General features: G+C 45.0%; 1 protein-coding gene across 1 annotated transcript in view; it reads right to left on the bottom strand.

Moving 5' to 3' along the window:
• cnmd (chondromodulin) overlaps nucleotides 1-26,445 on the bottom strand; it is a 55,904-nt gene extending 29,459 nt beyond the window's left edge. Inside the window, exons 1-4 of the mRNA XM_033022303.1 lie at nucleotides 26,266-26,445; nucleotides 25,586-25,723; nucleotides 11,908-12,048; nucleotides 2,152-2,265 (exon numbers count right to left, since the gene is read on the bottom strand). Coding sequence (XP_032878194.1) covers nucleotides 2,152-2,265; nucleotides 11,908-12,048; nucleotides 25,586-25,723; nucleotides 26,266-26,337 — 465 coding nt within the window. The 5' untranslated portion in view covers nucleotides 26,338-26,445. The remainder of the gene's footprint in view (nucleotides 1-2,151; nucleotides 2,266-11,907; nucleotides 12,049-25,585; nucleotides 25,724-26,265) is intronic.
• Nucleotides 26,446-26,489: the final 44 nt, after the last annotated feature.

Here is a 26,489-nt window from a genome sequence, read left to right on the forward strand (position 1 = left end):
TAGATAGATAGATAGATAGATAGATAGATAGATAGATAGATAAGGAATGGGTGTCGTTTCAGGTAATTGTGGTGGAATGTTTGAAATTTATTTCGGGCCCGTTAGTATGTGATCAAATATAAAATCTTCCGCTATCTTTTAAGCATTGTCTGAGCAATAGAACCTGTATATTTTGTAAACTAACAAAATTCGATTTTTCTTTGGGCCTCTCAATCTGATTTAAAGCTGACTAATGTTGTACGTTATATGTTGTACTGCAGCATGTTATTGGACAGTGAATAAGTCCAATTCCTCTTTCTCTTCAGCCCCATCTGTAGAAAGAGGAAAGATCCTTATTAATAATCATTCACATCAGCTTCGTGGCAAAATAACTAATATATAATAAATGATAAACATGCTGTGAATTAAGCATTTGTACAATTTTGCTTTCAAATTATTCAATTGGCCAATGTGTTCTTGAATTAACAACAAGAATGACCCTTACCAATGTCAGCTTTCCCTTCCATATCTTTAATCCTCTGCACTTCCATGAATTCGAGGCAAAGTGAATGTGGATTGTTCTTCCATGCTTCCGATGATGCACCTTGCTGTTTCTATTCACCCTTATTTGCTTTTCTATTCTGTTGGTTAAATGCAGTTTTTTATTCTTCTTGGCCTTTTGGTATATGTTCCTCTTTCTCTTCAGGTTATCAGGCAGTTTGACACAAATTCTTTCAGTCTTCTTCATTCTTGCCTTGGCCCCTTATGGCTTGATATGAATCGTGGTCATCATTGGCTTCCTCCCAACTAGTTCAGTTTAGTTTATTGTCAGCTGTACTGAGGTACAGTGAAAAGCTTTTGTTGCGTGCTAACCAGTCAGCAGAAAGACAATACATGATTACAATCGATCCATTTACAGTGAGTAAGATACATGATAAGAGAATGAAGTTTAGTGTAAGGTAAAGCCAGCAAAGGATAGTCCGAGGGACATCAAGGAAGTAGATAGTAGTTCAGCACTGCTCTCTGGTTGTGGTAGGATGATTCTAGAGCTTTGGCCCTTAATCTTACCACATCATCACAGACTGAAGTACTTTCTACCTAGTGATTTGAAGGAATCAGGGGCTTGTAAAGGCACTAAACCGTAATGATACTGACTGGCCACTTGTACAGTAATCACGTATATGTTAGACAAGCTACAGGTTATCCGAGATATATTTCAGCATTCATGCTCTAAAATGTTTTCGGAGCCCACAGGTCAGGAATTCTCACTCATGGTTCTTTACTACCTGCCAGTTTAATAAAAATCACATTAAATTTTCAATTAAAATCATAATTGCACACAGCCCCTCAAATCGCAACTTTTTTTCCTGAAATCCTGAGCTGAAAAGTGTTAGGTGACTAGTCAAAAATTAAAGTCTAATTAAACATCACTTTCTTGAGATTAGTACATGTATTGAGCCCTCATTATGTCAATTTTCAGACTTGCCACTGACATTATTTAAGGTGCCACCTCTTTCTGTCTCATATGAATAGAATTTGCATACCAGTAATCCCATTAATTAGCCAGGTAGGTTCTGGCTACTAATAATAGACAAGGGCGAAGGTATCATGCATTGCGGTTGCTCATTTATAATACTCACTGCTACCCTGCCATGTGCAAATTGTTCTGATTTAAAATAGAACATGATTATAATGAAAGAATCCCGAGCTGAACCTGCTCTATAAACTATTAGTCATTCCCTGGCCTGCGTTGTTAGCAGGGATTAACCTGTTTAGTTTAGTTATGCAGTGCGCACACCAGGCTTTGCTTTTCATTTCTAGCCTTCCCACTGGGACAGGAGGTTAGCAGACTTCAGATGCTTTTTCTCGGCTGTCCCACTGTATGAATTTCAGAGTAAGTGAACAGCTAGGCCAGCGTCCCTTTCGAATCTGAATGTCACACTCAAGGGAAAAATCTTACCCTGCAGCAAGCAGCATCTTTGACTGATTGACAAGGCAAAGAGGTCTGGGGAAATTAAGGAGCCTGCAAATTATGCGTACATTCAGTTGAAAGATGCTGCAAACCACAGCTCCAAATAGCAGTAACAGATTCAATTTCTCCTTTGAAAGATGTTGTTACCTGGGTCTTGCAGATCTTAAATTATTAGAAATTCAAATTCACTTAACACCTACAAGTTCAAATGAAACCGCTTCTGTTTTCAGATTCTCGATATCCAGCAGGTGCGCTTTAGCTTGCGCTTTGATGTAGCATTTCTCTCCTCCAGCGAAGTGAATTCCTGTGATTCCCTGCACAATAGAAATTACCCGCAGTTAATAATCTATATGCACGTCAGCAGCTCTGTACAATACTGGGAAGAATGATATGAAAGAAGCGGAACAAAAATGCTACATCTACAAATGTGTTGTCAGATTTTCGAGGAATAAGCAGCCATGGGTAAGTAGCACTACATAGGCCTCAGAATTAGAGCTTGGTGTGCAAGCCCCACTCCGGAGACCTGCACACCTTATCTAAGATGCACTGAGGACATTAATTAAACTAGGATCCTGCCTGCCCTATCGGGTGGATGTAAACATTTCCATGGTACTAATATTCCAGGTAATATGAGATCTCCCTTGCCTTGTGACCAGTATCTCCCAGATCTAATACCACATTAACTGATTATTAGGGAACATCACATATTGGGATGTTTCTGTGTCCTGATTTCCCACACCACAGCATTAGCTACACTTGAAAACAAAATGTCAATAATTTTAACATATGTGAGATTATGGTAGACACTATGTTAATGCAAACACGTTCTTTTTTAGCCCTATTCTATTTAGCTCTTTAAATGCACCATTAACTGCATTAACATCTTTTTTTTAAAGTATTGCATCTAAGTAATGTAATGTAAGTAATTAATGTAAGTACGTTTATTGGCCAAGTATTCACATACAAGGAATTTGCCTTGGTGCTTCGGCAACAACATGACATATAGTGACAGTTACGAATGACTCAGTAAACACTAAACATTAATAATAATAAAACATTAATGATAAAACACCATTGATCAAGCATGTAAACCAACAAAATACCAGATCAAAAGAGAGGCTACAGATTTTTGGCTGTTGAGTAGAGCAACTACTCGTGGATAAAAACTGTTTTTATGTCTGGCTGTGGCAGCTTTGACAGTCCTGCGTCGCCTTCCAGAGGGAAGTGATTCAAAGAGTTTGTGGCCAGGGTGAGAGGGGTCAGAGATGATCTTGCCCGCTCGCTTCCTGGCCCTTGCAGTGTACAGTTCGTCAATGGAGGGAAGGTTGCAGCCAATAACCTTCTCTGCTGATCGGACGATTCGCTGCAGTCTCCAGGTGTCGTGCTTGGTGGCTGAGCCAAACCAGACCATAATGGAGAAGGTGAGAACATACTCTACGATGGGCGTGTAGAATTGGACTATCATTACTTGTGGCAGATTGTGCTTGCTCAGTTGCCGTAGGAAGTACATCTCTGTTGTGCCTTTTTGACATGAAGCTATTTTATGTAGAATAACCGGAAGACAATTGGTGAAGTCATGTTGCAAGTGCATTTTTAGTTTTCCCCCCCAAGGTCATCAGAGTGCACTGTGGATGGCTTGATTGTGTTGATGTATATAGTCTTTTCTTTGATTGGATAACATGCAAACAAAAGCTTGTCACTGTACTTCGGAGCATGTAACAATAATAAACTACACTACACTAAACTAAACTAAATTGAACTAAATGAAACAAAACTCTGGTAGACACAAAATGCTGGAGTAACTCAGCGGGTCAGGCAGCATCTCTGGAGAGAAGGAATGGGTGACGTTTCGGGTCGAGACCATTCTTCAGACTTTAGACTGAAGAAGCGACTCGACCCGAAACGTCACCCATTCCTTCTCTCCAGTGATGCTGCCTGACCCGCTGAGTTACTCCAGCATTTTGTGTCTACCTTCGATTTAAACCTTAATCTGCAATTCTTTCCTCAATGAAACTCTGCCTGCCCATGGTTAAACACTATGGAACTCAAACAGGCAACTGGCATTCTTACCCAAAGAGGAATAAAATGTTATTGGAACAATACAACATGGAACTCAATGCTGGCTGCGGGATTCTAATACAGCTTCCAAGAAATCAAAAGCAAAGCTCGTTCTGCCCAAGGGCAGCAGGTGAAAAGCAACCTTTCCTGCAGTTTTTAAAGGAAACACAACCACCACAGAAACTGAAATGCAACTGAATTTTTGGAGTCAGGAGGGACAGGCATGTTTTACTTTGCTCCATTCAAATCCTTTCATCAGTTACTGGCTACTGAATGGTGCTCCACTATATGTGTCCCTCCCCTGGGTCAGATATTCCTCCTTAAAGTTTGACTTCTAGCTGATAATGCAGCAATCAAATTCAGTGCACACTTAGATGTAAAAATAATTTCAGACGATGATGGGTTATTGTAATTCTTTATGAATCAATATATATTTAATAAACTAGAGGAGTTAATTTGACTAGAAACAACTTAGAAACATATACCACCTTGAAGGTGATAAAATCATCCCAACATATCCAACAAAAGCATTGTTAAACAAAAAATAATGTTGAGACATCTATAAAATAAAAACAGAAACAAAGACAAAAGGCAGATATCCCAAGGACAGATTAAAGAAGTGGGTTTTAGAGGGTGCTTTAAAAGAGGAAAAGGGTTACAGAGGGGGGAAGACAAAGGGAGAGAATTCAAAGGGAGGGAATGAGAATGAGGCCCGTCTGTAGCAGCGACTACGGAGGGTCAAGGCCCCAAACATGGGTGAACAAAAGGAGGAAGACTGACTGAACTTTTTTTCCTTCCATCAAAGTGATCATTGTGGTGGATGTTTATGTTAAGTTCTATTGATCTTTTAATTGTATGGCTGCATGGTAACTCAAATATCACTGCACCTTAATTGGTGCATGTGACAATAAATGTGAATTTGAATTTGAATTTGAATTTGAATTTTCAAGAGTTGTGCTTTTGGAGGGTAAGGCAAAGGTGCCAATAGCTGAACAATTACATTTAGGAATGGTATCAGATAGTATCAGAGGAGTGGAGATATTGTGGATGGCTACAAAGCTGGAGAAATTACAAAGAAATGAAAGGACAGACCACAAGCGTGTTCACAAACCATGATGATAATTTTAACGAGCAATGTGGCTTAACCAAGCACAGGGGTTATGGGCTGATGTGACATTGACCTAAAGACACAGGCTAACAGTTCTCGATGAGGCAGGCCAGCTGGGAGAGTCGTCTCCAGGTAACAAAGGCAAGCTCTGAAGGTCCAGCAGTGGATGATTAGAAGTCGGAGTGGAACAGGCAACGTTAAGGAGATGGAATTAGCGAGTCCTTGTGATAACATAAATATGGGGACTGGAACCCAAATCAGGGTCAACTGCAGCCAACAATCTGGGTGAGAAATCAAGCAGCTTTGAAATTAACCAAAAATAATGACTCTGGGCTTCCCTATATTTAAATTCTTCTTCTCCATTATTGGAGGTTGGGCACACAGCCTGATATTTTCGGGAAGTTAAATGGGGCACAAGTGGTGAACTAAAGCCAGGTGTCTTTGTCACTCACATGGAAAATAGCACCATGTTTTGGGATGATGTGGCTGAGGGGCAGCATGGAAATGGGAAAGAGGAGAAGGTCAATATTCCCAATTGTTACTGAAGGCATTGGTGTGGATATAAAGAGTAGCCCTTGCTCTTGATTCACTGACCATTGCGCAACAGGTAAGAAGAGATGTAGGCGGGTGCTAGATGACAGTGGACAGGTGTCAGAGGAAGGTGTGGACACTATGCCCACGTCAATAGCACAGTTGAGAAAGGCAAATAGGGAGACATTGCTCATGGTATCATTGGTGATAATGATTAAAGCATTGAGGTAATATGAAAAATGGAATGAAGGGATTCAATCAAGAGTTTTGGGTAAGGGTGAGCATGTATTTGGGAGGTTATAACATATTTTAGGAAATTGGAGATGAAAGGAATGTTAGATGTAGGGCAGTAGTTTGCAATGATAGAGTGTCAAGGGTTGGGATTTCAGGAGAGGGATAATGACAGAAGATTGGAAGGGAAGGGTGCAATACCTCAGAGTGAGATTGATTCACACTGTCAGCTGACGAAGGGGCTAGGAAGGAAAGTTGAACAGTTAATGGGAATACAATATAGTGGAGGAACAGGGGAGCGGGCAGAGTGCATGAAAGGGAATGCAGACCCCAATCAAAAATGTGAATCTGGGACAAGGATTAGGGAAAATTAAATGTTTAAGAAGGAACTGCAGATGCTGGAAAATCGAAGGTACACAGCTCTGCCCAGCATTTTCCTCACGAATGTCCGGTCCCTGGTGAGTAAAATCGATGAACTAAGGCTGCGGATCACCACACACAGACGGATCGCTGACTGCAACGCCATGGTCTTTACTGAAACATGGCTCAACGGCAACATCCCGGACAACGCCATCGAGCTGGAGGGGCGCACTGTCTTCAGGGCCGACAGAACAGCGGAGGACTCCGGTAAGACCAAGGGCGGCGGACTATGCATCTATGTGAACAACTCATGGTGTACGGACGTCGTTAGAATTGGTAGTCACTGCTCTGCTGACCTGGAATACCTGATGTTAAAGTGCAGGCCCTTCTATTTGCCAAGAGAATTCTCATCGACTGTTATCACCGCAGTCTATGTACCACCGGACGCTAATGCCAGGCTAGCAATGGAAGAGCTGCAAGCTGCTATCAGCAAACATCTATCTGCTCACCCAGAGGGGGCATTTATTGTTGCGGGTGATTTCAACCACTCCGACCTTAAAACTGTACTCCCCAGGTTCCATCAGCATGTTTCCTGCCCAACCAGAGGAAACAATATTCTGGACTTAGTTTACACTAATATTACTGAAGCCTACAAAGCCCTCCCCTCCCACACCTTGGTCAGTCTGACCACCTCTCTCTGTTCCTGCTCCCCAAATACACACCTCTGATCAGACGTTTGAAACCTACCACGAGGACAGTGAAGGTCTGGCCTGAGGGGGCTGTCTCTGTTTTACAGCAGCAGTTTCAGCAGACAGACTGGAGTCTGTTTGCTACCCAGTCCACCTTCAATTCACAAGTGGACATCAACTCATTCACCTCAACAGTTATGGACTATATAAAATTCTGCACCGATAATGTCACTACCCACAAAGAAATAAAGGCCTTCCCTAACCAGAAGCCGTGGATGAGCAGGGAGGTCAGACTCCTACTGAAGGCTCGCGATGCCGCTTACAGATCTGGCGACGCTGAGGGATACAGCTCATCCAGGGCCAATCTGAAAATGGGAATTAGGAATGCCAAACTCAATCACAAACGGCGGATTGAGGAGCACTTCCATAACAAATCTGACCCCAGGCGCATGTGGCAAGGAATCAAATCCCTTGCCGATTACCAGAAAGCTAACACCCCTCCCCCAGACAACACCACCCTTCCTGACGAGCTAAACCATTTCTATGCTCGCTTTGACCGAGATAACAAAACCCCAGCCATCAAAGTTGCTCCACCCCCAAATGAACAACCCCTCAGTCTCTCCACCTCTGCTGTACAAGATGCACTGAGCAAGGTGAATGAGCGCAAAGCTGCCGGCCCCGATGGCATCCCTGGCCGGGTGCTTAGGGCATGTGCTGGACAACTATCCCAAGTCTTTACCGACATTTTCAATCACTCACTGGCCCAGGGTGTTGTCCCCACTTGCCTCAAGACATCAACCATCGTGCCAGTGCCCAAACAGTCAGCCACAGGGAGCCTCAACTATTTCCGCCCAGTGGCACTCACCCCTGTCATTGCTAAGTGCTTTGAGCGGCTGATCTTGGCTCACCTCAAAGCCAGCCTCCCCCCCACACTGGACCCCCATCAGTTTGCCTACCGGGCCAACAGGTCTACAGAGGATGCCATATCGGCGGCCCTACACTCTGCCCTGACCCACCTGGACAACAACAACTCCTACATCAGGTTGCTGTTCATTGATTTCAGCTCCGCTTTCAACACTGTCATCCCCGCCAGCTTGATCACCAAACTCAGCGGGCTTGGCATCTCCACCTCCCTCTGCAACTGGACACTGGATTTCCTCACCAACAGACCATAGTCTGTTAGGGTCAACAACCTCACCTCCACCACTATAACACTGAACACCGGCGTGCCACAGGGCTGTGTGCTCAGCCCTCTCCTCTACTCCCTCTTCACCCACGACTGCATCCCTAAGTACGGATCCAATGCCATCATTAAGTTTGCTGACGACACCACGGTGGTAGGACTGATCAGTGACAACGATGAGTCAGCCTACCGAGAGGAGGTCCAGCACCTGACAACCTGGTGTGCCAATAATAACCTCGTCCTCAACTCCAAGAAGACAAAGGAACTTATTGTCGACTTCAGGAAGGTCAGAGGGGGCAGACATACCCCCATCCACATAAACGGGACTGAGTTGGAGCGCGTCTCCAGCTACAAATTCCTCGGGGTACACATCTCGGAGGATTTGTCCTGGTCCCTCAACACCTCCAAGCTGATCAAAAAGGCACAGCAGCGCCTTTACTTCCTGAGGAGGCTCAAGAAAGCCCACCTGTCCCCCCAGATCCTGACCAACTTCTACAGGTGTACCATCGAGAGCATCCTGACTGCCTGCTTCACGGTATGGTACAGCAGCTGCACTGTTGCAGACAGGAAGGTACTACAACGGGTGGTGAAAACCGCGCAGCACATCATCGGTGCCCCGCTCCCTGCCATGGATGCCCTCCACCGAAAACGGTGTCTGAAACGAGCTGGGAAGATCATTAAAGACCCCTCCCACCCCAACCATGGACTGTTTGCCCTCCTCCCATCAGGGAGGCGGTACAGGAGCCTCAGGTCTCGTACCAGTAGGATGAGGAACAGCTTCTACAATCATACCGTCGCATTGCTGAACTCGGAGTCCCGCCGATAGATTCCTCCGGTCCCTCGGTCCCCATTGTTTAATTATTCTGTATTTTTTATTATTCTGTATCCTCTTTTTTTTTTTTTTAAATTTCTATATTGCACTACTACGGACTGACGCAAAACTGCATTTCGTTGTACCCATACTCAGTATTTGTGCAATGACATTAAAGTTGAATTGAATTGAATTGAATTGAAAAAAAAGCTGGAGAAACTCAGCGGGTGCAGCAGCATCTATGGAGCGAAGGAAATAGGCAACATTTCGGGCCGAAACCCTTCTTCAGACTGATCGGGGGTGGGGGGGGGGGGGGGTGGTGGGGGCGGGGACAAGAAAGGAAAAAGGAGGAGGAGCCCGAAGGCTGGGGGATGGGAGGAGACAGCAGGGGGACTGAGGAAGGGGAGGAGATAGCAAGGACTAACAAAATTGGGAGAATTCGATGTTCATGCCCCCAGGATGCAGACTCCCCAAGCGGAATATGAGGTGCTGCTCGCTGTGGCCATGGAGGAGACCCAGGACAGAGAGGTCGGAGATGGAGTGGGAGGGGGAGTTGAAGTGCTGAGCCACCGGGAGGTCAGCTTGGTTATTGCGGACCGAGCGGAGGTGTTCGGCGAAACGATCGCCCAACCTCCGCATGGTCTCACCGATATAGATCTGCTGACATCTAGAGCAGCGGATCCAATAGATGAGGTTGGAGGAGATGCAGGTGAACCTCTGTCGCACCTGGAACGACTGCTTGGGTCCTTGAACGGAGTCGAGGGGGGAGGTAAAGGGACAAGTGTTGCATCTCTTGCGGTTGCAAGGGAAAGTGCCCGGGGAGGGGGTGGTACGAGAGGGAAGGGTAGAATTGACAAGGGAGTTATGGAGGGAGCGGTCTTTGCGGAAGGCAGATATGGGGGGAGATGGGAAGACGTGGCGAGTGGTGGGGTCACGTTGGAGGTGGCAAAACTGATGGAGGATTACTTTTTGTATGTGACGGCTGGTGGGGTGAAAGGTGAGGACTAGGGGGACTCTGCCCTTGTTGCGAGTGGAGGGATGGGGAGAGAGGGCAGTGTTGTGGGGTATGGAAGAGACCCTGGTGCGAGCCTCATCTATGGTGGAGGAGGGGAACCCCCGTTCCCTGAATAATGAGGACATTTCAGATGTCCTGGTGTGGAACGCCTCATCCGTGGAGCAGATGCGGCGTAGATGGAGGAATTGGGAGTAGGGGATGGAGTCCTTACAGGAAGCAGGGTGGGAAGAAGTGTAGTCCAGATAGCCATGGGAGTCAGTGGGTTTATAGTGGATGTCGGTCAGAAGTCTATCACCTGCAATGGAGATAGTGAGGTCAAGGAATGGTAGGGAAGTGTCGGAAATGGTCCAGGTGTATTTGAGTGCCGGATGAAAGTTAGTGGTGAAATGGATGAAGTCAGTCAGTTGTGTGCGGGTGCAGGAGGTGGCACCAAAGCGGTCGTCGATGTAGCGGAGGTAGAGGTCGAGGATGGGGCCCTGGTACGTATTGAACAAGGATTGCTTGACGTAACCGACAAATAGGCAGGCATAGCTGGGGCCCATGCGTGTGCCCATAGCTATGCGTTGTATTTGGAGGAAATGGGAGGAGTCGAACGTGAAGTTATTGAGGGTAAGGACCAGCTCTGCTAGGCGGAGGAGAGTGTCAGTGGCTGGGTATAGGTTGCTTCTCTGGTCGAGGAAGAACCGGAGGGCTTTGAGACCATCCTGGTGGGGGATGGAGGTGTAGAGTGACTGGACGTCCATGGTGAAGATGAGGGGGTGAGGGCCTAGAGAACGGAATGCGCGGAAACAACGGAGAGTGTCTGAGGTGTCTTGAAAATAGGTAGGGAGGGATTTAACCAAGGGGGATAGGATTGAGTCAAGGTATTTGGAAATGAGTTCGGTGGGGCACGAACAGGCAGAGACAATGGGTCTTCCGGGACAGTCAGGTTTGTGGATTTTGGGGAGAAGCTAAAATCGGGCCGTGCGGGGCTGGGGAACGATGAGGTTGGAGGCTCGGTCGGGTAGGGCATTGGAGTTGATGAAGTCAGTGATGGTACTGGAGATGGTGGCCTGGTGCTCGTCACCTGTATCTCCTCCAACCTCATCTATTGCATCCGCTGCTCTAGATGTCAGCAGATCTATATCGGTGAGACCAAGCGGAGGTTGGGTGATCGTTTCGCCGAACACCTCCGCTCGGTCCGCAATAAACAAGCTGACCTCCCGGTGGCTCAGCACTTCAACACCCCCTCCCACTCCGTCTCCGACCTCTCTGTCCTGGGTCTCCTCCATGGCCACAACGAGCAGCACCGGAAATTGGAGGAACAGCACCTCATATTCCGCTTGGGGAGTCTGCATCCTGGGGGCATGAACATCGAATTCTCCCAATTTTGTTAGTCCTTGCTATCTCCTCCCCTTCCTCAGTCCCCCTGTTGTCTCCTCCCATCCCCCAGCCTTCGGGCTCCTCCTCCTTTTTCCTTTCTCGTCCCCGCCCCCTCCACCCCCGATCAGTCTGAAGAAGGGTTTCGGCCCGAAACGTTGCCTATTTCCTTCGCTCCATAGATGCTGCTGCACCCGCTGAGTTTCTCCAGCTTTTTTGAGTACCTAGGGAAAATTAAGTGTTTGATTCAGAGGGCGAGGGTGATGAAGGGGAGTGGCAGTGTATGTGGACTTGATAGCTTGAATCCCACTGACAAAAATTCCATGAGCTCTTTGCACATATTTGAATTGACATTGGAGGAGAAAGAGGGAAGAATTTTTAAAAGCAATTTGCAGAGAGGAATGAAAGCAGAAGTTATTTTTGCATTCTGAAATGATTTTTTTTTTGCGAATTACTTTGGTAGACAAGGGCATGGATTGATATGTTTGTATAGGCAGAGCTGAATCTAATTGTGAGCAAGTGAACTAGTTGCCACCATATCCATTCATGTCTGCAGTCTTAAAAGGTACTTTGAAACCATTTCTTACAATTTCACTCACTGTTTGACTTACAGTTTGAAAATCGTGAACTTCCACTGCCTCTTCATTGCCACTTCCAGTTCTGAAGGTCTCAAGGTTGTTCTTTGTATCAATTTCCAGTGATCCATCCTTCACTTTTCCATTGATGCTCATGCTGTAATGCATGTTATACACCTGTAACCAGAACCAGTGGTGTTACTACAACCATTACTAATAGCAGAACATTTACATTTAGTAGTCTGGGTAAGACGGACATATATTTGGACAAATGTCTTTCCGCTGGCTGGTTAGCACACAACAAAAACTTTTCACTATACCTTGGTACATGTGACAATAAACTAAACTAAATTAAACTAAATATGTTTCCAGCAGATTAGGCACCATCTATAGAGAGAGAAAAAAGTTACTGCTTCAGGTTCACTTGAATCAGAGCTGAATGGAGTATTGATAGAGGATTTGTTGGTGTTTGAAATGTGCCAAAACATTACCACTATGAAATCATTGATGTAGCACTCAAAAAATGGTTAATTTCCCATATTACCAAATCAGTTATGTTTCTAATAACACAATCCGATCTAATATTATCCTATATAGTAGGGATCAGTATTTATACGTGCTATCGTGAATTCATGTAGTAAAGAGGTAACAGGTATACACTATGTGCTGTATGATCATTTCCTTACTGAGATCCTTCTCAAAAAGGATTCTTAAACCAACTCGTAACAGGGCCAGAAGAGCCCTAAGAGGCTATCTCTACTCATGTTCTTAAATCATAGGAGCAGAATCAGGCAATTCGACCCATCTACACCATTCAACCATGGCTGATCTATCTTTCCCTCTTAACACCATTCTCCTGCCTCCTCCCTGTAACCTTTGACACCTTGTCAATCTCCGCTTTAAAAATACCACCCTCTGCTAAAGAAATTGCTCCACATCTCCTTTCTGAAGGTGAGTCATTTTGTAATGAGGCTGTGTGTGCCCTCTGGTCCGAGACTCTCCCACTAGTGGAAACATCCTCTCCACATCCACTCCATCCAGGCCGTTCATGATATGGTAAGCTTCTCTGAGATCACCCCTCATCTTTTTAAACTCAAGCAAATACAGGCCCAAAGTCGTCGAACATTCATCATGCTAACCCAATCATTTCTGGGATCATTCTCGTAAGCCTCCTTTGGACCCTCTCCAATACCAGCACATCCCTGCAAATTAATCCTGCAGGATAATTATTCCTGCACCAGCACTCCCAAGTCTCTTTGCTCCTCCGATTTATGAATCCTCTCCGCCTTAAGAAAATAGTCTATGCCTTTATTCCTACTACCATAGTGCATGCCTGAACACCTTGCTATGCTGTATTCCATCTGCCACTTCTTTGCCCATTCTCCCAACCCATCCAAGTCCTTTTACAGACTTCCTGCTTTCTCTACACTGTCTTCCCTCCACCTATCTTTGTATCTGCAAACTTGGCCACAAAGCCATCAATTCCATCATCCAAATAATTTACAACATGAAAAGTAGCGGACCCAGCACCGACCCCTGCGGAACACCACAAGTGACCGACAGTTAACAAGAAGAAATTTCCTTTTCATAGAACCCTTAGTCCGGGAAAGTCTTGCACTTACTCCATGCCGCATGTGAGGCTGTGTTCATGATAGTCCTATCTGCAATGGTATACACAATCCAAACTTAAAGGCCTGTCCAACTGTACGAGGTAATTCAAGTGTCCTCCCGAGTTTTCCCCTGATTGGAACTCAGAGAATGTCTGTAGCGGGTCCGTAGGAGTTTCTGGATGTCTCGTAGCGGCTTGTACGAGTAAAAAGTAACAATTTTTTTCATCGCGAGTATTTTTTTACTTGTGGACATTTTTCACAGTGTTGAAAAAAGGTCACGAGTTTCCCGGATTTCCCGAGTACCTACCGTTACTCGTACGAGCCGCTACGGGACATCCACAAACTACTAGGGACCCGCTATGGACATTCTCCGAGTTCGAATCAGGGGAAAACTCGGAAGAACTCTTGAATTACCTCGGACAGTGGGACAGGCCCTTTACAGAGTCAGATTCATAGAGATACAGTTACAGGTAGAAATAGGTCCTTCGACCCATCAAGTCCGCGCTGACCATGAACCATCCATTTACACCAATCCTACAATGATCCCATTAATTGTATTCTCCTCACATTCTCATCCACTCCTCCCAGATTCCACCACCCACCTACATACGAGGGACAATTAGCTGTGGCCAATAAACCTCCCAACCTGCACGCCTTTGGGATGTGGAAGGAAATCAGAACACCCGGAGGCAACCAAGTGTTGAGAGGAAGAAAATCACAACTTTGCACAAACAACACATGAGGTCAGGATAGGATGTCCGGTGGCAGTGGCTTTAACAGCTGTGCCATGGTGCCACCCTGTTTATAGTTATTTACGAGAATATAGATTTCTCGAGCAAATCTATATAGGCCCAACATTGTCAAGTAATTTAAAATGCATTGAAGGAGAAGACTAGCTACTTACAGTAACTACCATATTAATACAGAGAAATTAATGATATACAGTCATTATACTGTATAAGGTGTCATTTCTCAGACAGATAGGTTAGATACACTTGAACATTTTTCCCACTTGTTAAGCTGCCAGCTCGATAGCTTCAGGTTTAATGCATCAGCATTGTTGACAGAACAAACACGACTGTCATTAATTCCTTTGTATGTGCGCTACGTTAACTAACTGCGTTGATTCATTGCAATACGTCCAGAACTATAATTTGTGCAAAAGGCAGCAGAAGTGTGCAATTCTTCAGGTCATGCCATAGATACTGGCATGGCCGCCTGCTTCCATTTCACTAAACTAAGCATCTCAGTGAATGACCATTTGAAGAATGCGTGTGTGGCATTATCAACTGGGAATAATCAACCATTTACTTATGAGCTCAGAAACTCTGAATTGGTTAAGGAAAATATCACACACACTAAATGAGTTGTGCCCCTGTCCCACTTAGGAAACCTGACCGGAAACCTTTGGAGACTTTGCGCCCCACCCAAGGTTTCCGTGCGGTTCCCGGAGGTTGCAGGTGGTTGCCGGAGGTTGCAGGTAGTGGAAGCAGGTAGGTAGATTGACAAAAACCTCCGGGAACCGCACAAAAACCTTGTGTGGGGCGCAAAGTCTCCAGAGGTTTCCGTTCAGGTTTCCTAAGTGGGACAGGGGCATAAGTGACACGTTTCAAAATTGAAGCAAAACCACTCTGCATTTGTCTTGTTGCTCAAGTTGAAATATTCGTATTGTACAGCAATTCAAATTCATCAGACGGTCAGACTAACGGAACTGGGCAGGATTCTTGTTTTAGTCTTAGACATTTGTTTAACATGAAGATTTTCCTCTTACTATGCAATGTCTTTCAAAGCATTTCCGGTGAATTTGATGTGGGGTGCATTCAATACACAATGAGCTTTAAGACTGATGCAAGATGACAGGTGGACAACAGTATTTCATCCACATCCACATTGCTCCGTACGGAGAAAGGCAAATGTATCGACTCTGTCAGGAGGTCATAATAGAAACATAGAAACATAGAAAACATTCGGCCCTTCGAGCCAGCGCAGCCACTCAATATGATCATGGCTGATCATTCAAAATCAGTACCCCGTTTCTGCTTTCGCCCCATATCCCTTGATTCCGTTAGCCCTAAGAGCTAAATCTACCTATCTCTTGAAAACACCCTGTGAATTGGCCTCCACTGCCTTCTGTAGCAGAGAATTCCACAGATTCATAACAATATGGCATCTTCCGCGATAGGTAAATATCTTCTATCTGTTAACCGCCCTTAGGATTAGATTCTGATGGTGCAAACGAGCAAATGTGAACTGGCAACCCATTTTGGATCACTTCCAATTTTTTGTTTCTTCGGCAGTAAAAATCAAATGGCTGATTTCCATCATTCATTTTGCTCCACTTCTGCACATTGTCCGTACATCTGCTTTGTACACGTCTTTATTTGGCAGCTAGATATTAAAGTAATATTTAGGGTTAACTTAATGCTATGGAACATCACCTATGGAACATCACCTCTCAGACACCTTTCTCACTGAAAAGCCCAAGGTTATCCAATATGTGTGGGAAGGAACTGCAGATGCTGGTCAAAACCGAAGTAAGACACAAAATGCTGGAATAACTCAGCGGATCAGGCAGTATCTCTGGAGAGAAGGAATGGGTGACGTTTTGGTTCATTTTCACACCTCACACTTCCATATCTCTGTGTCTCCCTTCCCCTCCCCTATCTCTCAGGCCCAATATAACCCAGGGGTGGACTGGAATTAGCAATACATCCCGGAGATGAGATATCCAGGGACCATTATGGGCCCATTCTAATGTTCATACCCAGAGCCCAAATCCAAGTACACATCCATCTCTAAACCTGGATGTAGTGTATTGGTGAGAATGTGTCTTTGACTACAAAGCTGATATGGTTTGATTTGATTTGGTTTGCCCAAGACCACAGGAATTTGCACAGAGTTGTGGATGCAGCCCAATCCATTATTGAAACTGGATCCCCCTCCCCCTTGACTCCATCTACACTTTACTCTGCCTCGGGATAGCAGCTAAATGAATCCAGGAGAACTTACTCCCATCATTCTTTCACCCATTCACTCTTCTCCCACCCCCAAAGATACAAAAGCTTGAAAGCATGTACCGCCATATTCATAAACAGCTTCACCAACTATTATTGGACTATTGAATGAATTGGACTTTCATAATCTAAGGATGTAGTGCTGATCTCTCATTCAACCTTGTTGCAATTTTTTAATCTGTACCTCCTCTGAAATTGTAACACTTCATATATTCTGCACTGGTTATTTTTCTCTTTCCACTCCCTTTTGTACCTGTGTTTGGCTGAATTGCACTCATGTGAGTTGTGATTTGACTAGATAGCAAGCAACACAAACTTTTTTCAATGTATTTACACGTGACAGTAATAAACCAACCTCAATACCGAGAATTTTTCATATCCTGACCTGAGATAATGGAACTATGCTTTTTATTGGAGCCACCTGCAGCTAGAAAATCTCTCCTCTACTTTGGACAACAGAACAATATTCATTGACAATAAAATTGCCATTAACCTTCTAGCTGAGAATGTACTGCTTTGTGTGGGAAGGAACAGCAAATGCTGGTTTACAGCAAAGATAGACACAAAATGCTGGAGTAACTCTTCAGGCCCTCCTGTCTGAAGAAGGGTCTCGACCTGAAATGTCACCTATTCCTTCTCTCCAGAGATGCTGCCTGGCCTGCTGAGTTACTCCAGTATTTTGTGTCTATCTTCTATGTACTATTTTGGTTGTGCAGTTCAACTTCTTTTCACTTTTTTTATGATTGTGTTGAATCAACTAAGATTTTATGAACTCTTTCTCTTTCAATTTCATCCCAGGCTATTCTAACACTAAGTAAATGCACTGTCATATCCTCCCCCCCCCCCCCCCCTATATTTCCCCAACCCACCCCCATCCCCCACAATTGATTCATGCTCATTAGCTTGTCTAACTATTTTTTTGTCTGTGGCCTCCTCCAATCCTCACAGCCTCTCCAGATTTTGTATTATCTGTCATTCTAACCACCCAGTTTCTGAATGCAGGTTATTTGCATAGTTTAAAACAGTATTGGCCCCAACAATGCCCTGATGACATTCTTCTTGGAAACCAAAACCCCTCTTCACTCCAACAGAATAGGTAAGTACTCATAGTTACCGTCCCTTCAGCAAGTCATTTGGCTCTATTCTGAATCCACAAAGCTTTGAGTCTGATTAATAGTGTAGAATTTCATCATGGGTCCTTTGAAAGTTGGAGTGCAATCTAGTTTTCCAATGTCCACATGAATTCATCAATTTAGGGAGTTAATCAGAGAAAATCTACATGACCAACGGTAAGGAATTTACTTCTGAACAGTGGATAAGACCATAAGGCACAGATAAGGAATTTAGGCCATTTGGCCCATCTCTGGTATTTGATCATGGCTGATCCAATTTTCCCTCTCAACCTCATTCTCCTCCTTCTTCACGGGCACACAACGTGTACTTCTGATCACCAGCTTCATTACTTTGCAAGGCATAAAAGGTGAACAGATCTATAATTACCTGTGTTATTTTGACATATGTTGTAAATATGGGGAGTTTCATAAGGCGATTTTCAATCTTACAGTAGTTTCAAAATCCATTGGCCTGGTGACAGCATGGTGATATGTGTCTCAAGAGATGGATCCATGTAGTCTTCACTTGTTACCTTCACAATCTGGAATCCACCTGACATGGTCTTAGGACCCTTCTGATGTACAATGTCATGGCCCAACATAACCCAGGGGTGGACTGGAATTAGCAATACATCCCGGAGATGAGATATCCAGGGACCATTATGGGCCCATTCTAATGTTCATACCCAGAGCCCAAATCCAAGTACCCATCCATCTCTAAACCTGGATGTAGTGTATTGGTGAGAATGTGTCTTTGACTACAAAGCTGATATGATAGAGACAGATACCAGTCTGTTACTGTATAACTGAAGTAAAGTTTGTAGGAAAGAGCTGCAGATGCTGGTTTAAATCGAAGGTAGACACAAAATGCTGGAGTAACTCAGCGGGACAGGCAGCATCTCTGGAAATAAGGAATGGGTGACATTTTGGGTCGAGACCCTTCTTCAGACTGGTACTGGTTCAGAAAGTACTGGTCTGGCGTGTTGAAAAAGGAACATTGGAGATGGGGGTGAGTGGACCAACACGAGGGCAGTAAATGAAGGAATGAGATGAATGGCCAGCAGTGGGCAGGTAGTGGAGCAGTGAAGAGGCAGTGAATAAACCCAGGGAGCGGCAAGATACGCTGCAAGGGTAGTGGTGAGGGAGGCCAAGGAGGCAGCAGATGGAGAGTACGAGGAGTTCGAGAATGGAACAGTGAGGAGGCAGTGTTGGTGGACGAGGCATGGAGAACTGTGGCATTGTTGTCTTTATACATGTTTCAAATTATCAATGTCCGGCGATATGCAGTAAAAATAAAACCTATTTTTCGTGAGTGGCTCTCACTAATGGTTTGGATTGTATATCTCGCCATCCCCACCAAAAAGCTGAGTGTGCAATAGCTCTCTCCAGACAATTATGTACTCTGAAATCTTCTACTTGTTATCTTCAGGCAACCTGATTAGTACTGTATGTATCAAAATAGTTATTTATTTTGAGCCCAATGAACCAAACAAGAATTTTCATCTAAGACAGACACAAAAAGCTGGAGTAACTCAGCGGGTTAGAAAGCAGCTCGGGAAAGAAGGACTGGGTGAAGTTTCAGGTCTAGGCCCATCTTCAGACTCGAAATGTCATCCATTCCTTCTGTCTAGAGATGTTGCCTGTCCTGCTGAGTTACTCCAGCATTGTGTGTCTATCTTCGGTGTAAACCAGCATCTGCAGTTTCTTCCTACACAAGAATTTTCATCTCATCTGTATTAAATCCTGAGGGACTAAATTGGGTACTGCTGGAAAACAAGGAAGGGGATCACAATGTGCTATTAACCCACAACTCTTCCGCCTTGCACAAATGCAACAAATTAATGCTGAATCCACACAATAACATTCAGTGGCAAACCAGTACTGGTCAGGCTGCTCTCTCCATCTCCTAATGTGAGGGTGCAATGTGATTCTAGCAAGTTGTAGAAATGATCATGCAGGTGACATGCCAGCGAGTATATGACACAGACAGGAGACAGAACAACCCATTATTTTTAGTGTGCTTTGAAAGCCTTGATCATGAGTTCATAAGTGATAGGAGAAGAATTAGGCCATTCAGCCCATCGTCTACTCTGCCATTCAATCAAGGCTGATCTATTTCACCCTCCTAACCCCATTCTCCTGCCTTCTCCTCATAACCCCTGACACCAGTTCTAATCAAGAACCTTTCTATCTCTGCCTTAAAAAATATCTACTGATGGCCTCCACTGCCTTTTGTGGCAATGAATTCCACAGATTCACCACCCACTGACTAAATAAATTCCTCCTCCTCTCCTTCCTAAAGAAACTATAAAGTATTGGTATTGATTTATTGTTGCCATGTGCACCAAGACACAGTGAACAGCTTTTGTTTGCGTGCTATTCAATCAAAGCAGATAACACTATCTATATTACTAAATCTCTGATCTTGACCGCATTTGGCCGACTGCGCTGCGATTTCCGAGAGAATGCCGCCACCTATGGCCGTCATTTTAGGCCACCTCGCTCAGAGCCCCCCTCCGCCATATGAGTGCGGAGGAGTTTTTCCGTCGATGAAAAATGAGAGAGATATTAATGTTTTTACAAACTTCCCCATTCTCTCTGCTGCCCCCGCTGGCGGCAGGGGGAGGGACTATAAAACCAGGATGTGTCGTGCCTCACTCAGTCTCTGCCAGACCAGGAAGCGAGAGGGTCACGGCTCTCTGAGCTGCGAATAACACTGAAAGCTCGTCTACTCCACGGCGAGTCCCCTCGATGCGGCTGTAAAGTGGTTGCAGATCTTTTTAACAAGTTTGTGTTCACAAAATGAATTTTGGTTGTCGGGTGTCTGCAGCCCAATTGTTTGCCTCGACTTTTTGACAAGTTTGTGTTCACAAAATGAATTTTGGTTGTCGGGTGGCTGCAGCCCAATTGTTTGCCTTGGCTTGGCTTTTAAAATCGTTGCAACAGTTGGATGCCTGCCCAAGCATCCATACGGCCCACAATGTCTATACTAGACCTCTGGAAACCAGTACCTTCAGCCCGCAACACCCATACTAGCGCAACAGACAGCCCCCTCCCCACCCACTGGCGAGCAGTATTGGAATTGGTGGAATATTGCGTTGGTGACCAGCCCGCCCGTGTGATGCTGGGACCCAACGGGTCCCACTTAGTCTAGTACATGAATATAATCATGTTAGGTTGAACTGGCTAAATACCCACCACACTCTTGCACTAATCCAAAGCTCACTCCAATATCTCACCACTCCTACTCATGGCCAACCATTCAACTACGGATAGACACAGAATGCTGGAGTAACTCAGCGGGACTGGCAGCATCTCTGAAGAGAAGGAATGGGTGACCTTTTGTGTCGAGACCCTTCTTCAGACTGATATTTTTTTAATTTTTAGCTCTACGTCGTGGTGGATCTGGAATTCGTTGAGGTGGGGGCGAAGAGGAACAAAAGTGAGGGATCTGCTGAGGACAGACTGTTCTATATCGGAAAGGAAGAGGTCGGGTGGATGAGGGGGAGAGGGGGGAATGGCAGGTGAGTAGACGGAAGCCGAGGCGAGGTCTGGTGGGGAGATGGTGGGTGTTCAGAGAGGAGGGGAGCATAAGGACAAGTGTACGGGTGGGGAGTAGCTGGGACTACCTGGTTAAAAGAGGGGGAAGGGGAAGACCCAGTGGAACCACCATTGAGGTTCACTGCAGGGGGGGGGGGGGGAGCAGTAGTATTCAACTACGGTAAGCGTAGCAACCAATCACTTTGCAAAATGTTCCCTTATGCCTCCCTCCCTCTTGAAGGACAAGGTGGAACTGGCTGGGGTCAGCAACAGCTACCTTGGAATGGAAAATATTATCTTGATATTGCCAGGACCTAAGGGCCTGAGCTGTAGGGAGAGGTTGGGTAGGCCAGAACTGTATTCCTTGGAGTGTAGGAGGATGATAGGTGACCTTATAGAGGTGCATAAGATCATGAGCAGAATAGATAGGGTGAATGCACAGAGTCTTTCACACATAGTAGGGAAATCAAGAACCAGAGGACATAGGTTTAACATGAGAGGGGTAAGATTGAATATGAATCAGTGGGGCAACTTCTTCGCACAGAGGGTGGTGGGTATATGGAATAAGCTGCCAGAGGAGGTAGTTGAGGCAGAAACTATAACAACATTTAAAAGACATTTGGACAGGTACATGGATAGGGGAGGTTTAAAGGAATATGGACCAGATACAGGCAGGTGAGTCTAGTGTAGATAGGGGACCATGTTTGGCATGGTAAAAAGCTGGGCCAAAGGGCCTGTTTCAGTGCTATGTGACGCTATGACTCCAAGTTCACATTTATTGCCTAATGCACCAATTAAGGTACAGTGGAATTTGACTTACCATGCAGCCATACAAACAAAAGAGCACAATACACAATAGAATATGACCCGGATGAAGGGAATGCCCATCTGATTTGGCAGCCTGTGCCTGAAACCACTGATGATGACATTATTCTCATAACTAATCCTTTTTCTCATCTCACTTTCCCAAAATTTCTTCTGATTTCCTTGCCATACTTAGTCTAAATATGCACCTCTTAGTGACATTCATGCTTTGCTTATTTCATTCAGCTTGGAATTGCAAATTGGCTGTCGGAATCGGAAGAGCAAGATGAGAGTTTCCACGCACCACCATCTGATCTACAACAGGAACCACACCTTAAACTTGCAGATCCACCAGTAGGGCGGCATGATGGCGCCTCACAGCACCAGGTTCGATCCTGACTATAGGGTGCAAAGTTTGCATGTTCTCCCTGTGACCCTGCGTGGGTTTTCTCCGGGATTTCTGGTTTCCTCCCACACTCCAAAGACATACGGATTTGTAGGCTAATTGACTTGGTAAAATTGTAAATTGTCCTAGTGAGTGTAGGATAGTATTAGTGTGTGGGGATTGCTGGTCGGCATGGACTCAGTGGGCCAAACGGCCTGTTTCCGCGCTGTATCTCTAAATTAAAACTAAACTAAAATTGGCCCTCGAGTGGAAGGAAGATATGACAAAGAGGACTGTGTGCGTCTCTGATCAACACTGGGATCATTTACTATCGGAGGGGGATATCTGGCACCTTAGAGAAATATGGATGTATAGATGACCTCAAGAGCAACTCTATTGTACGGTCCAGGTGCAACCAAGCACACTAATACATGAGCAAGCATGCACCTCCTCATATAGATAGCTCTTGCAATCAGTGCCTGGACTGTTTACAAATTGCTTATTCATTGTAGACAATAAATTTACAATCAATTGACATCAATCATGCTTTGCAAGGTGGATGTTACTGCATGCAACACATGGACTCCAAGCACAGCAAATTCCAGCAGCATATTAAATAAATAAAGAATTCTGGATTATGATTATCAATCTCATTATAGATAAGCTTCCATCGCACAGCACATACCCTGTTGTGTTATGTTGTAGAATTTGATCATTTGTTGTGTTAACAAAGATATCAATCCACATTTAGTGGGCATCATTGTCAAAGCGTGGATTTATTGCCCACGTGATCATCATGAAAGTGACTGTGGGCATGTTGGCAACGGACCAGAAGATAGACACAAAACGCTGGAGTATCTCAGCGGGGCAGGCAGCATCTCTGGAGAAAAGGAATAGGCAACGTTTGTGTCGAGACCCTTCATCTGTCTGAAGAAGGGTCTCGACCCGAAACGTCACCCATTATTTCTCTCCAGAGATGCTGCCTGTCCCGTTCAGTTATGCCAGCATTTTGTGTCTATCTTTAGTTTAAACCAGCATCTGCACTTCCTTCCTAAACATTTCTTCTGTAAAGAACATTAATGAACCAGTTGGGTTTCCTCCATCAACCAATGGCTTCTTTTCTGATTTTATCTTTTCATTTTTAATAATTCTTCGAAACTAATTTAATCTCTTCAAAATGCTTCAGTAAAATTTGAATGCACATGACAAGAAACTAAATGGATCTAAAATTACAAGTTTAGGATATACTACCCGGGTGAAGGAATGGACTGTAGGGTAGAGGGATGCCAGTTTTGTACAACTTTCCCCACAGCAAAATTATTTCATGCATTGGGTCAAAATTTCACAATAGAGCAGGTTGCTGAAGCTTAAAAGACACAAAGACCTATCATCTACAACCCCCCACATCCCGGGGCTATTGGAAGAAGCCATTTGGCTGTGGATTGTGGAAAAGAGGGGGGGGTGGGGGTCAAGGTGATAGAGAAGATTGAGAGATTGGGAGATTAGGTTGGATCGAGTGAACCTACAGAATGGGATAAAGAGAGTTAGTGAAATAAGGTGCAACAGTGAGGGTGAGGGTGTTGGTGCCATGTGACTAGTTAACACAGAAAGATTCGCACCCTTCAGTAATCACTGACATTTTGTCAAAGTAAATGCTTCTTCAAACATAGGGGAAAGGGAAGTATAAAGAACAAATAAACTGGAAAGATAAAGTTTGAACCGCTGCTGAGGACAAAGACGGAGTTGATTTTCAGCTAGGTGACGCACTGACTGAGCAGTGAATATTAACAATGAATCATTCTTCATTTTCCTTGACCGGCGTACCCTTTGATCTTTTTTCGCACCTTACCCTTCCATATCTCTATGTCTCCCTCACCCCTGACTCCTAGTCTGAAGAAGGGTCTCGACCTGAAACGTCACCCATTCTTTCTCTCCAGAGATGCTGCCTGTCCCGCTGAGTTACTCCAGCATTTTGTGTCGAACATCTCAATACTTTGGTGGCGGGAACTGTCCCTGAGTGGCCGATGGGCGGTCGTTTTATTCATGTTTCTATTTGACATTACTTTCCAATAGAAAAAGGATGGAGACATATGGAAAATTAGCCTCTTTCTTTGAGGCAAAAATCCAAAAGCCTCCGTTTCCAGTTCATTGGGGTCCTAGACCCTGTCTCCCACAGTGCAGAAGGAATGGATAGCCATGTAGTTTCGATTAATATATTTAACCGGCAAAAGAATAGAAAATAGCTGCTCTCAAGAACTCGCAACCATTCAGTCTGCACGCAGTGAAAATTCCAGCTAGGCAGATTTCTTCTGGCGGACCAACATAGCAGTCCCTCTGATCAGTGGAATTCCACAGTATAAGGACGACCTTGTCCGAAACTGGAAACCTGGATTCCTCTCTCGGAAAATCGTCAGCCTTGGCTCCAAAGAATCTTTTTAGCAGCTGGTGAAAAATCCCACATTTACTTTCAATGACTAAAAATCGGGTGCAGGGGGGTTGTAGGATGGCGTGGCCAGGGTGGATTTTAGGGTTAGAGAGCGGAAGGGTTTATCATTTAACCCCAATATATTGGGAAATGAAGAAGAGACTATCTGGAAAGTTGGTTTAGGTAAAGTTACTCCAGAACTACACCTCACGGTTAATGAACAGGAGAGACCACTGTCTAGGAAGGAACTGCAGATGCTGGTTTAAACCGAAGATAGACACAAAGTGCTGGAGTAACTCAGTGGGACCGGCAGCATCTCTGGAGAGAAGGAATGGGTGATGTTTCGGGTCGAGACCCTTCTTCAGTGTTTATTGTTTTCCCATCATTGCCGTCTGGACATCGATTCGATTCAATGTATTTCTTTATTATAAAAGTTGACCTCTTGACTAATATAAATTGCTGGCTGGGGATGCATGGCTAAAAGTTTTAGTCGACAATCTTCACTGGTGTTAATCCCCCTGGCGATGATATTAATTAAACCTGGCTGGGATTATTGTCAAAGCTTCACTTTGGAAAAGGTGCTGTTAGAACAGTATCATTGGGACCCGGCGCTGTGTAAAGACTCAGAGGGGAGGGGAAGGCAGTGGCTCAGCTAGCGGCAATGTGAGTGAGAAATGCCATACACCAGCCGGCCCCGGTGCAGCCAAGAGACCATGGTGGTTTGACACACTGCCTGGTCGCTGGCATTGCACCCAGCTCTCCGTCTCCGTCGCCTCTGTCATTTGGAAGCACCGCCTGTGTTACAAAGCAATAGTTCTGCTTACATTTTTGTCACTGATCTTCCAGAAATAAAAAGCACCAATCGCTCCCAGGACGAGCAGGACGGAGCCGGTGATGAGAACCGTGGCGCCGATCTTCAATAGGCGCCCGCTGCTAGCCGGCTTGACAGCCACGGCATAAGCCTTTAATACAGAGAGAGAGAGGAATCAACTTCAACGCCGGTAATTTCAACCCAGGGACCCGGAGCAAACAAGCCGGCGCCGCCACCCACCTCCCGTGCAGTGAGGGCACAAACGTGGGGTTGAATGTAGTTTGGCCGTAAGAGATGAACTGATACATGCAGCATTTCCCATAAATTAACTTGCACAACTCAATAAATCTGCCGGATGAGACGACGTGTGTGTTATGCCGGACCCCAGTAATTCACTGCTACTTCTGAATTATCCAGAATTATCCAGAACTTCTCCAGAATTATCACTTCACTCCCCCACATTGAAGTCTCTTTCAAGACCTTTGCGGGACTTTTAAAAACACACACCTTCTTGTAATATAAAATTAGAATGCAATCGATGTCCTATCAGTATCAAAACTCTTACGATTTACACTTTTTTACACTTTATCTACTCTTTGAAAGTTTGTTTAGAAATGGGTCTCCACGTTATCTAAAGGTCCCAGGCAATGAGGCGCTAAAGAGTTTGTTTTTGCCCTTTCCTAATGTACTTACAGGCGGCAGGCATTGTTCCACGTCAGCTGGTCCTGCCAGGGCTATGGGCACTTTTTCTGAAGTTTCTGCCATGGTGTCTGTGCTGCACTGACCTTCAGCTCTGTGTGAAAGCCCAGTCTCTGCCGCCGTGGGCAGCGACGTGACCTGAATATCTAATCATCTGTGCCTTCCCCCACTGCCTCCTCGATTCACACGCACACACCTCTCACATTCCCTTTCACCTC

This window comes from Amblyraja radiata, chromosome 6 (assembly GCF_010909765.2).
Source record: "Amblyraja radiata isolate CabotCenter1 chromosome 6, sAmbRad1.1.pri, whole genome shotgun sequence".
Taxonomy (NCBI): Eukaryota; Metazoa; Chordata; class Chondrichthyes; order Rajiformes; family Rajidae; genus Amblyraja; species Amblyraja radiata.